The following is a 15,712-nucleotide window of genomic DNA, read 5'->3' as shown; positions in this document are numbered from 1 at the left end:
TCTTCCGCCTCTGCAATGATCTGTTTGGACTGTTTCTAGCTGCAGTCACAGAAACCTGCCATCGCTCGTGGGATGTTTTAGCAAAGCATTCAGAGCTGCCTCTACAATTGCATCAGTCACTGCAGAGAATGTGTGTTTTATAAACACTCAATGACTAAAACGCTGTTGACAATATCAATGGCAGCCCATCCCACTATTCACATGCTAATACTTGTCATATTAAGGTGGGTGTTTTACAGATTTGGTCATTGAAATAATTCTTTGTTTTCAGTATCAGATGGTTTGGTTTTTATAAAAGTTTGGCCTTCAGTGACATGTAGAAGCCAAAAGTGATGTCAAATAAATATTTATACACTTGTTTTTCTTCTTTTGAGAGTGAGATGAAAAGATCAATGCCACTCTCATGGCTGTGCACTTAATAGAAGATAATTTGCTTTTAGTTTAGCAACAGCTCGCCTCGCTCTGTGCAAAGTTACTTAAAAGCAAACACCTTCAAAATGTTCTAATTGGTGAATTGTATCTCTAACATTGTTGCCGGTTGACATCAAGCCTTTAGACAAGACTCCTGGAAACGCTGCACCTGACTGTTGTTTGCCAAGAAGTAGCTAGCTACAGATGTTTCACCCTCTAAATTAATAACCATTCTGCTTCTGTACGGATTTGTAATAAAAACATATATGTGTCGATTACTAAGCTTCAAAGAGAGGTCTGTTTCACCTTTAACTAAAGCGATTCCATTTATTTAAGTCTTTATACAAAGATAGGTCCTGTTTCAATGTCTGTAATTAATATACATGAGTGCTATTGTTTTTTAATTTAACCCTAATAACTGCCTTTTCTCAAATATTGAACTTTCCTTTAAGCATCAAAATGTTGGCCTTAAAAGTTCCATTAAATGCTTTAGCTAGACCCTCCAGAAAAACGCGGGCAAAAATCCTTGAATATGCGGGCTAAAATCATTGATTATGCGATTAAACATGCAGGGTATTATGTGCTTTTATGAGGTTAAAGTGCGGGAAGTTGCGAAATATGCAGAAAGTTGCGAAAAAGAATACATTTTCTTTTTTTTATATTGGGCTGTCTTATTTATTCTCTCTCACACAAAACCTGCCACTAACGTTAAACCCCTTTCCTATTCAATTAAACACATTCAATGTTTATTTATTGTAAAAGCAATTGGGCTATTTTAATCACACTCTCTCTCACACACACACACACACACACACACACACACACACACACACACACACACACACACACACACACACACACACACACACACACACACACACACACACACACACACACACACACACACACACACACACACACACACACACACACACACACACACACACACACACACACACACACACACACACACTTCTCCGCCTCATTCTGTTTTCATTTACTCGTTCGTCATCTGACCAGCTTCAGGAGGTTGATGCCTCGGTGAACGTGAGTTGTTTGGCTTTCTTGTCCGCAGCAGCAGAAAGCATTTTCGAATGTTTGATTGAATCAAAGTGGGTCGTCACCGTCGATTTTCTCTTATGCTCCAACACACAGTTGCACGGGGTGCAGAATAGTTTCCCCCGACTTTCGTGCAAGACATCGGGGTACTGCTTTGCCCGGTCTTTAGCAGAAATGTTTGTCGGTAAATGAGATGGATCAGATTTTTTCATCTTGGTGTTTTCTCTCTCTTGTGAGTTCCACACATTCACTCTACTGTGTTTTTTACCTTCTGTGATGCGCGAGCCAGGGGTGGACTGGCCATCTGGCATACCGGGCATCGTCCCGGTGGGCCGTTGACCCAATGTGGGCCGGTCCGCAATGTTTTTTTTTTCTTTTCGTTTTTTTCCCTCTAAATTCCCTCCAATTGGGCCGGCCAATTGGCTACAGAGGGCTAGCAGTGTGTTGCCAGCATCGACACATATTATTGGTCTATTGTTTGTCATTGTCAATCAATCATGAGCTGATAAGCTCAGAGAGCCCTGACAGTGCTGTCAATCACAACACAAACCAGGGTGGGGCGGGACCTCATGGCATGGGTGGGAGTCGCGGGACGGGCTGCCTGCTGCTGAGCTGAAAATGGATAAGCAGAAGAAACGCCCGGGTGGCGCTGAAAAACTGCGACTTAAAAAGCTGAAGTCTCTGGAGGTGGAGGCTGCTAAATATTCTAAATTGACGGACCTATTTGATGCCGTGGTCACCGCCCCAGCAGGTGCTTCTGCGCCGGGAGACGAGCGAGTGGAGGCATACATCGTAAGTAACGTTAGCCTGGGCTGGCTAGGCTACATTTTTGAGACATGTCCAAAAAAAAGTAGAAAACGTTTTTACATTGAATGTGATGTGACCTAATTAACTGCATAGTCCTACTTGTGACAACATATTAGCCCAGAGTTGAAGGGCTGTGAATGTTGGTAGTTGTGGTTGATTTTGTTTAAATATGCCGAATTGTGATATTATGGGTTTTTATTGTTCAGATGATTTAGCTAGGCTAGCTAAGAGCTGCTAACGTCAGCGGTTTCTTGTAGCCATAGCAACAGTAAACGTTCACATGGACCAACGAGCTGTAAGTAGAGATGAAGCTGCAGAATCAAGCTGTATTGTAAATACAGATGAGATACTTTGAATTTTAGCAAAAAATATAAGTAAACCTATAGGAAATAATTAGATTTGAATTTGCAATATTTGCCATTGAATTTATTGTAATCTTTCAATTCATTTATTGTTTACTGAGGTGATAACTATTTCATAATTTGTGTGTAACTTTAATTTCTTTGTAAATGTGTTACTTTTACTGTAGTTTTAAAATGGCTGTGTATAGTGCTGTCTTGAGCATTTTCAGGTATTGTCACAAAGATCTGACTTTTTTGCATTGGAAAACACTAAGTGTCATAATGAAAACATGGCAAAGCCACTAGTGCTGTTACGCTCGCGAACGTTTCGTTCAATATGAACTAATCTTTTATCTTGTACATTATTCTGTAGTTTTGAGTTATTTCCCCATCTAATGATAAATGCTTTCCCTATGTCCAGCCCAGACAGGTTCAGGGCAAGTCCAGCTGGTCAGTTCAGGGAGAGAGCCAGACCAATTCAGGCAGCCCAAAGACTGCACCACCTGAGAGGGAAAAGGCTGTAGAGAGTGAGGAGTATGTCAGCCCAAAGACAGGATCACCTGAGAGGGAAAAGGCTGGAGAGAGTGAGGAGTGTGTCAGCCCAAATACAGGATCACCTGAGAGGGAAACAGCTGTTGAGAGCTATGAGTGTGCCAGTCAAATAACAGATTTGTTTTCACAACCTGATCAGAGAAATCTCCAGTCATTTTTAAATGACCATCCTCAGCAAAAAAGTAGCAATCCAGTGGTGCAGAAAGTGTTCTGTAGCAGAGACGGCACCATTAGAAGGTGGCTGACATACTGTCCAGAGCGTCACATGCTGTATTGTTTCATCTGCATGGCATTCGGTAAGAGAACTGATAGCAGTCTGTTCATCAGTGGAATGTCAGATTGGAGGCATATACACCAGCGCACAGAGGAGCATGAGAGAAGCAGTGGACACAGAAACTGTGCTGAAGCTTACCTCTTGAAATCCGCCAGTGCTGATATCAGCAGTGTGTTTGGTGGCAGTCAGATGTCGGCGCACAGAGAGCAGGTCAGAAAGAGACGGCAGGTTTTGGAGCGCATCATAGATGTCTTCAAGGTTCTTGGGAAGAGGGGGCTTGCATACAGGAGGTCAGAAAATGAGGCAGCATATACTCTGGAAGATCACACAGTTGATCATGGTAATTTCTTGGAACTCATACTTCTACTGGGGAAGTATGATTTCTGTTTAAAAGAGCACCTGGACAGCTGCATTGAGAACAGCAAAAAGTTGCATTTGTCTGGTGGCACGAGAGGCAGAGGCTCCCTTGTAACTTTACTCTCCAAAACCACAGTCAACTCAATGATAGATGCAATTCACCATCTGATTCAAGAAAACATCTCCAGTGATATCAAGAAAGCAGGAATGTTTTCAGTGCAGCTGGACACAACACAGGACATCACCTCTCAGGATCAATGCTCTATAATTATGAGGTATGTTAGTGATGTTGTTCATGAGAGGCTTGTTGCAGTGCTGAAGTGCAGTTCATCCACTGGACAGGCCTTTGTCAACATGCTGTCAGAAGTTCTGGACAAAATGGGCCTCAGCAAGACCATGTGCATTGGAAATGCGACTGATGGGGCATCAAACATGCAAGGCCAATACAAAGGATTCTCCTCACTATTGTCTGCACAATCTCCAAACCAGGTGCATGTATGGTGCTACGCACATGTACTAAATCTGGTGCTTGCAAACACAACCCAGATTGTTATTGAGAGTGGGTCCCTGTTTGCGCTCCTCAATGGCATTGCGGTATTCATCAAAGAGTCATATAAAAGAATGAATGTGTGGGAAGAGTCAGGCCGAAACAAGAGACGTAGACGCCTTGCTCCTATTGGCGAGACACGCTGGTGGGCCAAGCATGAGGCCCTGAAGAAGGTGTTTGGCTCCTTTGGAAAACCGGAAGATGGTCTGTACGTTGATGTGCTGTTGACATTATCAGCTATACAGAAACAGGCAACAGTAAAACCATGTATCCGTGTCATGGCCAGAGGATATGCAGAGTCATTGCTCAAGTATGAGACGATCTTGACGGCTCAAATCTTCCTCCGCATATTTGAACATACCTCTCCATTGTCTAAATACCTTCAGACGGCAGGATTGGACATCCTCTCTGCTCACAGAATGGTGGCATCGACACAGGATATGCTGAAAAGCTTGGGAAGAGATTTTGAATCTGTAAAAAAAGCAGCAGACACTTTGTCAACTGGACAAACACAGAAATCCAAGAGAGAGATGACACGGACATTGAAGTGGAGGCAACACTGCCACAAAAGAGGAGGAGGATGAAGAAAGTCTTGCCTGGAGAGATGGCTCAGGATGAGACCCTGGATGATGCAGAAAAATCCTATGAGGTGAATGTGCATAACCGGATCATGGACACAGCAATTGAAGCCATTCATAGGCGCTTTTTAACACACAGCAATCTATATGCTGAATTGGCATGTCTGGATCCCAGAAACTTCCCTCAGCTCTGCACCAGTGCTCTTCCCCAGTCTGCCCTTCAAGACTTAAGCAAGTGCTTGCAAGGATTTGACAGCAGGGCAACCAAGGAAAATATGCAGGCCGAGTTGAAAAGCTTTGCACTCCAGTGGAACAGGCTGAAGGCATCCCCATTGGCAGAGTACAAAGCAAGAACAGTAGAAGATGGATCAGGTGGTGAGGAGGACAACACAGAAGAGGTTGAGATAACTCCCATAAGCTGTTGCTCCTGCAAAGAATGCCCTCTGTGCAGCTACCAGATACTTCGCCGTTTCAACATGCTAACAGATGCATACCCTGTCCTAGGCCTTGCTTATAAATACCTGCTTACATTATCCCTCACACGGGTGGCTTGTGAGCGCACATTTTCAATTTTGAAGTTTATTAAAAACAGACTCAGAAGCACCCTCTCATCTGATAAATTGGAGGCATTTATGTTGATGGCCACAGAGAAAGACATCCTCATGTCCTTGGACTCTGACTCTGTGATAGACAGACTTGCAGAGAAGAGTGAGCTGCTTAAAAAGCTGCTCCACTGATAAGGCGAGAAATATTTAATATTATTGTTATTATCACACATCACACATTATGGATGTAGTAATTCATTATTTGTCATTTTAATGATGCTTTTCAGAAGTTGTATTGTGCTTATGTGTTGATCCTTAATGCTGTGATCATGTACACTAAATTATCAATTATTCTCCATTACAGGTTGTTCTGATATATTTGAGGAGTCGTTCTCCCTCTGTTCTATATGTGGACTTGTTCTCTCATTTGGGACCACTGTTAGAATTTGGTAAGTGTATCATGTATTTTTTAATGTTGTATAAATTCATACTTCATAATTTTAAAAAAGTTTTGAAAGAAACGCACATCCCAAAAGTTTTCAACTCTAGGTGCAGGACAGAGGAAAACATTTTGTTTATTTTAAAGACTTAATAATGTATCCAATTCCCTCTCAGGTTGACCACTTGACATGTGAGAGCTTGAGGAGTTGTTCCCCCTCCGTCCATGTTCGAGGACTTGCTCTCTCTCTGCCTCCACTCTCTACCTTCACTGCACCAAAGTTTGGCTGTTGAGTCTCCTCTAGTATGGTGAGTCTATCATTTTTTATGTTTTATGAAATCATACTTAATTTGTGATGATTAGAGACTTAATAATGTATCCAATTCCCTCTCAGGTTGACCACTTGACATGTGAGAGCTTGAGGAGTTGTTCCCCCTCCGTCCATTTTCAAGGATTCGCTCCCTTACCACTTCACCACTTTTTGAGAAGTCTATGATTTTTTGAGTATGTCATGTGTCTTATAATGTTATATGAATTCATACTTGATTTGTGATGATGAGAGACTTAATAATGTTTCCATGTCTCTTTTAGGTGGACCACCCTATATATGAGAGCCTAAGGAGTTGTTTTCCCTCTGTCCCCTTTTGAGGACCTGCTTTGTCTCCTCCATCATTCACTGGGCCACTTTTAGGTTCCTGAGCTTATTTCATGTGGTGAGAGGAATGCAATATGTGTATGTTTAAAGGTTATGTTTAAAGGTTTATGTGAAGAAACATACTATATGTGCGATAAAATGACAATTGGTAATTCATAAATGTCTCTTTATATTCTCTGCTACCATTATCTCCTTTCAAACAGGTTTTCCTGACCTGCTAGAAGTTCTTCTATGATGCTTGAGTCATCCATCATATCTGAGAGCTTCGTCTTGACTTTGTGAGTTTATTATGCAACTTGTTTTGTCTCAGATTGAAACAAAAGGTTTGATTATGATTATTTCCTGGCTGAAGATTTTCATATTGATGGTTTTAATTTCAAACATCTGCATATCTTTTAAGTTCAATTAACAGTTATGCAGGTAGGCCTTAGGGCTCTTTTGAGACTTAAGTCATCCTTCATGACAGATACATTTGTTGACTAAGTGTCACTACGTCACAAAAAGGCTACATGGCTACATATATTTGTCAGTACACAGATACTGAGTACAAGTTCTGTTTGCTGTTTCTTTCAGGTCACGAATTTGGTGAGGAGTGGAGCTGGCTGGCTGCGGACGAGGAAGTATAGAGCAATACATACTTGTGCACATACACGTATATGAGAATGCATATCTATTCAGACCTGTAACCCATGTCTTAGACTTTTCACACAGCTACAGTATATATATATATTTTTTTCCAATTCTCTATTTATGGTTTCATAATGAGTGAGTGAGTGAGTTTCAGCTCTAATGCTGCTACTGTCTGTAATATGTTTCTATTTAGATTATTTGTCAGGATATTTTTTTGTTATTATTGTCCGAGTCTGGTTTTAACTAATACTGGGTTTACACCAAAAGATTTTCACAGTCACAGACTAAAAACTGAAAGGGTAGCATAAGGGTTCTTCCCGTTAGTCTCGTCCCACCCCTAGTCATGACATAACTTCTGTTGTGATTTGACACTATAATGAATAAAGATTGATTGATATAGCTGTCAATTTTAGTCCTTGAGTTCATAGTTAAGTGCTTTATTTGTTAACTGCTATCAAGGAATCTGACTCTCCTTTGTAGTATGCATGAGAGAAGATGCCGCAAGTTTAGTGGACTTCTATGTAGTGTCCGCTGAAAATGTAGTGGGCTGGTCTGGACAGAAAATGCCAGGGCTGAATTTTTGTCCCAGTCCACCCCTGGCGCGAGCTGATGACGTCGCATCATCATCATCACTACTTCAAGTCAAGACGAGTTAACTTTTTTTTTTTCTCAACTTTGTGTGGAAAAATGCGGGGATTATGCGCCCTTTTAATAAATATGCGCCCTTTAAAAGATCTGCGCCATTTTGCTGATTATGCGGTAAATTATGCGATCGCATAATCGCGTTTTTCTGGAGGGTCTAATTAACATGTTGGCAAGAAATCTTCAACAACTAGCTAGCTAGTTGTTGAACGGTTTTACAGTAAAACAGTAAGCTAACTAGCTATTATGTGCAAGCAAATAGCGCTCTAGCTGTTTAATGGAAGCTGGCAGCACATTTAATCAACTGCTTAAGAAGTCTAAGCACCAGGCAGCTCTGTTCAGGTTCATGTGTTTTCATGATGTATTACCAACATCATTTGAAATCCCCATACTTTCAGAGCCCTGACTGTTTTTGCTGAGTGCTGAGTTTGTAGCATTCAAAGAAGCCAATGTGTGAGCCAAAAATTAACTCCACTAGGATCATTTGGGATAATATGGCTCCCCTTCCTCTACAGCTACTGTCAAGATACCTTTGAGCCAAGCACTTAGCCACAAATCATTAACAGTAAACTGCTGTTCTGGAGACAGCACTGGGAGACTTTAGCTGCTCTGTGTGCTCCCAGGTGTGGGTATATGGACCTTTACAATGTCTTCTGCTGTTTAAGAACACAATGTTATCCTACCTGCACAAAGTTACATATTGACAGCTATATAGATGCGATGTACTTTTCCCGCATTTCAAATGAAAGCGTTTAAAAAAAAGAAGAGGTTTGAGCTTCTGCTGCTGCTCTGGGCTGTTTTAAATATACTGACAGATTTACTCCCGTATATAATGATGAGGTTGGGAGACTGCCTTGTTTATGAAGCTTCCGGCAAAACATTTCTCACTGATGAAATATGCTGCCTTTTACGATGTGGAAATTGGAATATCTTGTGCAATTTAGTCAATGACAGCCGCTTTATCAATCAGAATTCACATTACTACTTTACAAAATGTTTTTTGGCAGGGAATACTTTTAGGGAAACAAAAATATATTGCAAGTTTAATGCATTTTTAATGCAGTCACAGTCAGTAAGCAGAAGCAGGTGATTAGTGTTTGAAGACATACCATTGGCCTACAAGCGGATGAAGCTGTTTTTAAGTTCCTATTACAGCTTGGAATATAGACAATGGATTATACGTAGTGGAATTGTGTAATCGTGATACACAAAAAGTTAACTCTATTCCCTTACAATGTCATAAAGAACACATAATCTGATAATAATTACATTTCTAGAATTTGGGTTATGTTGCTAAAAAACTAAAAAGAGCTTATTGTGTTTGTTGTAAAAGGATCAAATGTTATCTCTTCTCTGTAAAACTGAACTCTTCTGTTGGCTAATACTTTTCAGCTCAAATTTGATTTTGGCTTTTGTGAATCACTGTTGGTGTTTACGCTACTGTCTCAATATGCTTAATGAAAGGCAGGTTTTACAATAAATAAAATCTCTGAGAAGTGGATACTTTTTTCATACTAAGTATCTTGGTTTCTTCCTGTCTAAGGTGACATAGTTCTGTTGTCTCACATAATACACTTGAGATAAAAGCCTCATATTTATTTGCATTGCATTTATAATATAAATATTAAGGTAATCCAAAAAAACAAAAAGTAACCAGGATTCCTTGTATAATTTGATACTCAGAATAGGTTACTGATTACCAGTGACGTGCGGTGAGGTTCATGGCTAGTGAGGCACTGACTCTTTCAGAGTCAGATTTACAAATATTATATTTGGACCTTAATCGAAATATTCGGCTATTTTCAAAAGCTTTTTTAGTCTGATGCTTCGATTCATTTTAAACAGACCGTTCAACAAAAGGATACCCAACATCTAAATATTGGATTGTTCTTTCTTAGTAAGATCCCATTTTCATTACAATTGTGGTCTTACCTTGACTTGAAGAGGAAGTCCATGCTATCCTTCTGGACAACAATCTCTATTACTTTTTTGTAAAAGTCCTCCTTATCTTCCTGTAATTTGAAAAGTCTAGCTTGTTGTTTGTGTCTACCGTCTCCGCGTAGAATAACAGTAGCAACAAGAACCTGTGGGCTCATGTGCGCCCCCTTCAGTGCGGCAGAGGTTATGGCTGCCTCCCCTGGTGCTTTTTTCATTGCCGTTGTATGATGAGACCAGCGAGCCTAAATATCAGATATACGTGAAATAAGTTATTTAGAGACTATGGATGGCGAGGACAAATGTAATAAAGGGATCTACAAACATTACATTGGTGACATACAGTGAGATGGTAACAGGCATGCGCTCCAGCCAGTTTCTGTGGGGTGACGCATTCTGAGGTGAGGCAGAGCTCATCTGTGCCTCACCTCACCCCACAGTAACTGGCTTGAGCGCGCTCACAAAATAAGTGCCTGCGTTAAATTAGTGCCCGCGCTCCAGCAAATTACTATGGGCTTACGAGAGGCAGAGCTCGTCCCTGCCTCACTTCTCATCGCTACCCGTAGTTGTAGCGGAGCTTGGTAGATTTGCTGATTTTGACTTTAAAAAGCGATTGGAATCATACATAAAGCACATTTACAACACAGATCAGTGGAGACATTTTATTATTACTATTTAGTTTGTCTTTAGTTGTTTTTCCGTTACATTGGAGTATGACAGGTGAGGCTCTGCCTCCCCTGCCTCCCCTGACCGCACGTCGCTGCTGATTACATTTTTCTTACAGGTAACGGAATACATTTTTAAAGTAACCTTCCTAACCCTGGTTATAACTATGTTACTAATATTACTCTGTATCTCTTACACTCTTTTTTTGTTCATCTTCTCCTTCTTTGCCTGATGTTTTCTTGCACTATGCACACAAATTCCCTATGTGAAGAAACTCGCAATTTCCATCACATGTAACACGGATGTCATGAGAAAGCTACATATACGTTATTTTTTCTCTCTCTAAAGGATAAATAAGTAGTTCTTTATTAGATTTGGCAGAAACATGTACACCGGGATTCATGCACATTTCCTCCTTCAGCTCCTGTACCTCATCTTGTTGAATAATGATTTGTCTACCGTAAAATAAATGTTTATTCTGTTCGTCAGATGACACGCACGTATACGCTAATGTGTACATTAAAGGTCCCATGTCATGCTTTTCTGGTTATTACCCCCCCCCCCCCCCCCCGCCTTGTGTGTTATGTAGCTTTGTATGCATGTAAACGGTCTGCAGTCCCAACCCTCAAAGTACACCCTGTAGCGAGTTAAAGTCTAACACAGAATATACCTGTCTATGCTGCCCCAGAACGCCTCGTTGGAGATTTCTCTTTTTCCATTGTTTACTTCTTGGGTATAGTGACGTATTTCGGGTATAGTGACGTAACATAACGGCTCCGCAGATTGGTCCATTCGGAGCCGTTACATTACGTCCGTGGAGCCATTACGTTTGGACCAATCCGGACTTCCTCACACACACACACAAAATCGGGGGGACGTTGCGAGGCTCGCTGCTGCGAGGAACGGGACACTGTGAGCTGGCTTACCAACACACTCTCACTCCATAATCGTCCAGGAGCGACGCTTGGTCACGGTCCCGTGGCGTGCAGTTGTGACGCTCCTAGGCTCCTTCAGCATTCCATTCCATTGGCTCGGCAAAAGTTTGTTGTTGTTTTGTGTCAGTTTTACGTTGCCACTTCCATTCACATTTTTCATCATTGTTCCACAATGTTTATCATCATGAAATGAATATCTATATATGTTATACTATACTTGCAATGCTTACCGTTTTCATACTTTATATATCTTAGCATATTCATACACACTGTTCATACTGCTCACAGGCTGCTGTGTATATCTAATGTATTCATACCCCTCACTGTTTATTCATCATTCACTTCATTCTATCTTTTATTCTGTAGATTGTGTACATTACTTTTCACTTTACTGCTTGTTGCACTCCTGGTTAGAAGCTAAACTGCATTTCGTTGTCTCAGTACCTGTAATATGTGCAATAAAAATAGAGTTGAATCTAATCTTGAGCAGGAACAAATGTATTTACTTTTGTACATATCTGTACATATCTGACATTAACAATTAAACACATGTGTGCATTCTTTATAAATGCAAACCGAGTCAAGCCGACTCCGGAGGTGGCGGTATGCACCTTAAAGTTGTTTGCAAAAAACCGAGAGAAGAAGAAGAAGTAGGCGAAGAAGAAGAAGAAGAAGAAGAAGAAGAAGAAGAAGAAGAAGAAGAAGAAGAAGAAGAAGAAGCCGACTCGGAGCTGTCCGACTTCAGGCAAGCTTTTTGAGACCTCCCCCGGCTGCGATCGGCTATTCTCGTCTACTTTCGAGGCGAGCCACAACGCGTCTCAAACAAGCCTATTCATTCCAATGGCTGGCGTCTATGTCACGTGATCTTCAAATTTCTCCCTGCAGAAAAAAAAACATGGCCGAACTTCGTTTTATTCTCGGTGGAAAATGCCTATTTTAAAGTTAGTTTGGCCATTAAAATGCGTTTTGATGTCATTTGATGCGAGAAATATGAGTTGTTATTTCAGATTATGTGTGCAGTGGATGTACATTATCTTTAGTTAGCTAGTTGTTACGAAGATTACTTCAGGAAATTGTGTCCATACAACAACAATAACAATTTTCATTGTTACCAAGGTGGTTGCTAGGGACGCTGCTATCGATATTATTTCTGTTATGTTGTGTAACTGTTTAATGGTGTTATCTTTATTGCAACCCCCTTCAATGCATAGTGTTGGTCCATAGCGCAAACATATTAGTTTAACAAAATCTGCATCTAAAATTGTGGCATAGATACGTTATTTTCCCCTGTGCAATTCTCCATTTACTCAACAATAACAGATAATCATTCTTGTGTTTATTTAGTTGTTTGATTAATAAACACAAGTTGGAGTCTGTCAGGACCGAGGGTCGGAGCAGCTCATTTACTTTAGAGAATATTACACCCCGGAAGTAAGTATTCTCTCCGCTTCGTTAGACAAACCCCTTGATAGTCCTCAAGCTCTGTGATTGGAGAGTGTGCTCCGAGGGTTACGCCGAGCGTCGAACAACACTTGAAATGGGATGGAACCACGGCAGACTGTCCAAATTCTGTGTTTTATATTTAATAATTCTGTGTTCTTTATTTATTGATTGTTCAATACCTGACAAGGCCGGAGATGAAATATCTACATACATCTTATAAGAGTATAATATTATGTATAATATCAGTTAAAATAAGTGCTTCAACAAAGTTAACATTGCTGGAGGTATGCAGACATATTGATAGATGTCTTGTAATGCACTATTGAGGAACCTGCGACCCAAGTTTTTCATTCATTGCATAACTATACCGTTTGTGTATATGATATGTCAATAAACCTTAGAAAATCTTGAAATCTTGAAAGGGATGTGCAAAATAATCATTATAGAGTCTTTAATTAACTATTAGTAGAGAATAACGAGTAATGAATATACTTTATAGGGATCCTATTAATATCTAATAATAAAAATAATGAAATTCAATAACATGCTTTAACCACTAGGTGTCCCTTTCTATCAGCTGTGCACCTTTATGGTGTAAATACAGCCTATCTACCTATTGGATCAAATATAAAATTAGTGTTGATACTGCAAGGAGACGTATTGTGTGAAAAGAAATGTAAGATGTTGTTTAATTGCTGAAATATTTATGATCCACGTCACGTTTTCAGTGTTGGCGGCAGTTCCTCATGTTTGTCTAGAAGTCTTCTCATCAGGGCTCTATAAATAGAGAACTACGGCAGATATGTAATATTTAATGCAGCCGAACCGTGTATTACAATGCCGTTATGTGATGACTTTCAAAGAGAAAAGCAAGCACACTCGGAATAAAGTATTTATTTTAAATGTTTTCGGTCTGTTTCCGGTATTTGTTCATGAAGATGTGATGTGAGATGTGAGACTGGAATTGCACAGGGGAAAATACGTTTGCGCTGTGGACCAACACTATACATTGAGGGGAAGGGGGTTGCAATAAAGATAACACCATTAAACAGTTACACAACATAACATAAATAATATCGATAGCAGCGTCCCTAGAAACCACCTTGGTAACAATGAAAACGTTGTATGGACACAATTTCCTGAAGTAATCTTCGAAATAACTAGCAAACTAAAGATCATGTACATCCACTGCACAGATAATCTGAAATAACAACTCATATTTCTTGCATCAAATGACATCAAAACGCATTTTAATGGCCAAACTAACTTTAAAACAGGCATTTTCCACCGAGAATAAAACGATGTTCGGCCATGTTTTTTAATTCTGCAGGGAGAAATGTGAAGATCACGTGACATAGACGCCAGCCATTGGAATGAATGGAATGCAGTTGGAGGTCAACCAATCACAGAGCTTGAGAATTAATCACGGGGCTTGTCAAACAGAGCACATGGTGTAGTCCTAAACGATAGCTGGGGATTCTGGGTAGTGTAGTGTCTCTTCTGCCATCCTTTACCCCGAAAAAATATTAGTTTTTCCGAATCGAAGGGGGAAAATACAAAAGTATTGCACACAATTTAAACCAATCAATGTTGTGTAATTAACAAGGATAATCTGGTGTTTTTTAGTCGATGAGTAGTGCAGATATCACTGTAAAATCAATCGACGGGGAATACTTACTTCCGGGTGTACAATTCTCCGTTATCCAATGGGAATGGACGCTCACATTGCCTTCAAGGGCAGCCGACACAAACGAATGCCGTGTTTCCATGAGCGTCAAATCCCGCCGCAGATGGGAATACATTGCAATCAGTTGAAAGCTATTTGCGTCCCTTTATGAAGCTGAAGTAGCCTAGGAGCGTCACAACTGCACGCCACGGGACCCTGACCAAGCGTCGCTCCTGGACGATTATGGAGTGTGTTGGGCTGACTGGTGTGGGGTCGGCGAGATAGCGAGACACCGCGGACCTCAGCCTGGGCACACACAAACTCCCAGCCGGGCTGTGGGTGTGTGTGTGTTTCGGGCTGGGATTTCGCTGTGTCTCGCTATCTCGCAGACGGCCACTGGGCTCACGGGGAGGGGGGCAGGAGCTACAACAAGCCGTTTATGACAGAGAATGAATACACATACTATACAGAGATGCTGTATGAGAAACCAATGTTTTGGAGGGTTTGGAAAATTGCACAATATAAATGTATTTTAGTATACCTCAACAATGGAATTATGATCAGTAGAAATGGCCAAGACATGGGACCTTTAACATACTCTTGCACCTGTCAGCGTATTACTTTGTGTTTCTGAGTGGAAACACAAACACACACACAGGGAAAATGAATAAACATATCTTGATTATATCCCTCTCACTTCCTTCTTGTACCCATTTCTCCCGTATATGAGCTTCTGCACTTGGCATGGGCACTGCATGATCTTGGCATGCACTAGCGGGCATGTCACAGCCTATACATGCACACCGTCTCTCGCCCAGTCCTGCTCTCTCTCTCTCCAGCGTGCGCTCTGCATGTTCCTGGCATACACAGGCGGAGGCGTCACTTCGTATTTGCTTGAGGAGCATGAGCGTGTGTGCGCACATGTGCTGCTTTTTTATGCATGCGTGTGCATTTGTGCATGCACTTCTCACTGTGTTTTTGTAATAGGTATTTGAGGCATTTAGGGATACTGTGAGAACATTGTGTTTTCTTTCAGGCTCAGTTTGTGCTCCTGGCCGAAACATGTGTATGAGAACATTGGGACATATGTTGGGCTCTAATACAGCTGAACAGACATTCATACTGAGCTGCACAAAGCTGTGTCCCTGTCTAACGCATTGTATATCATTATTTAATACAGTACCTGTAATTAGTATTGGTGTGTGTAGAACAATAACCTGTATGTCAATA

The 15,712-nt window shown here is 40.9% G+C and overlaps 1 protein-coding gene and 1 long non-coding RNA gene across 2 annotated transcripts; both read left to right on the top strand.

The window, feature by feature from the left end:
* Positions 1-295: 295 nt before the first annotated feature.
* On the top strand, positions 296-5,409 carry LOC307034533 (zinc finger MYM-type protein 1-like; the record flags this gene model as incomplete). Its single annotated transcript, XM_079673359.1, has 3 exons — positions 296-2,262; positions 3,040-4,821; positions 5,362-5,409. The coding sequence occupies exons 1-3, from the start codon at positions 2,089-2,091 to the stop codon at positions 5,407-5,409; spliced, it is 2,004 nt and encodes a 667-aa protein (XP_079529485.1). The 5' UTR covers positions 296-2,088.
* A 68-nt stretch (positions 5,410-5,477) lies between these two features.
* Positions 5,478-7,400, top strand: LOC307034159. Its single transcript, XR_013806801.1, has 7 exons — positions 5,478-5,667; positions 5,836-5,920; positions 6,087-6,218; positions 6,305-6,414; positions 6,502-6,623; positions 6,769-6,843; positions 7,139-7,400. It is a non-coding gene; the product is annotated as an uncharacterized lncRNA (long non-coding RNA).
* Positions 7,401-15,712: the final 8,312 nt, after the last annotated feature.

The sequence above is a fragment of the Notothenia rossii genome (assembly GCF_949606895.1).
Source record: "Notothenia rossii genome assembly, chromosome: 3".
Classification (NCBI taxonomy): domain Eukaryota; kingdom Metazoa; phylum Chordata; class Actinopteri; order Perciformes; family Nototheniidae; genus Notothenia; species Notothenia rossii.
Note: the sequence above shows the minus strand (reverse complement) of the source record. Positions and strands in the feature narration are given on the sequence as shown.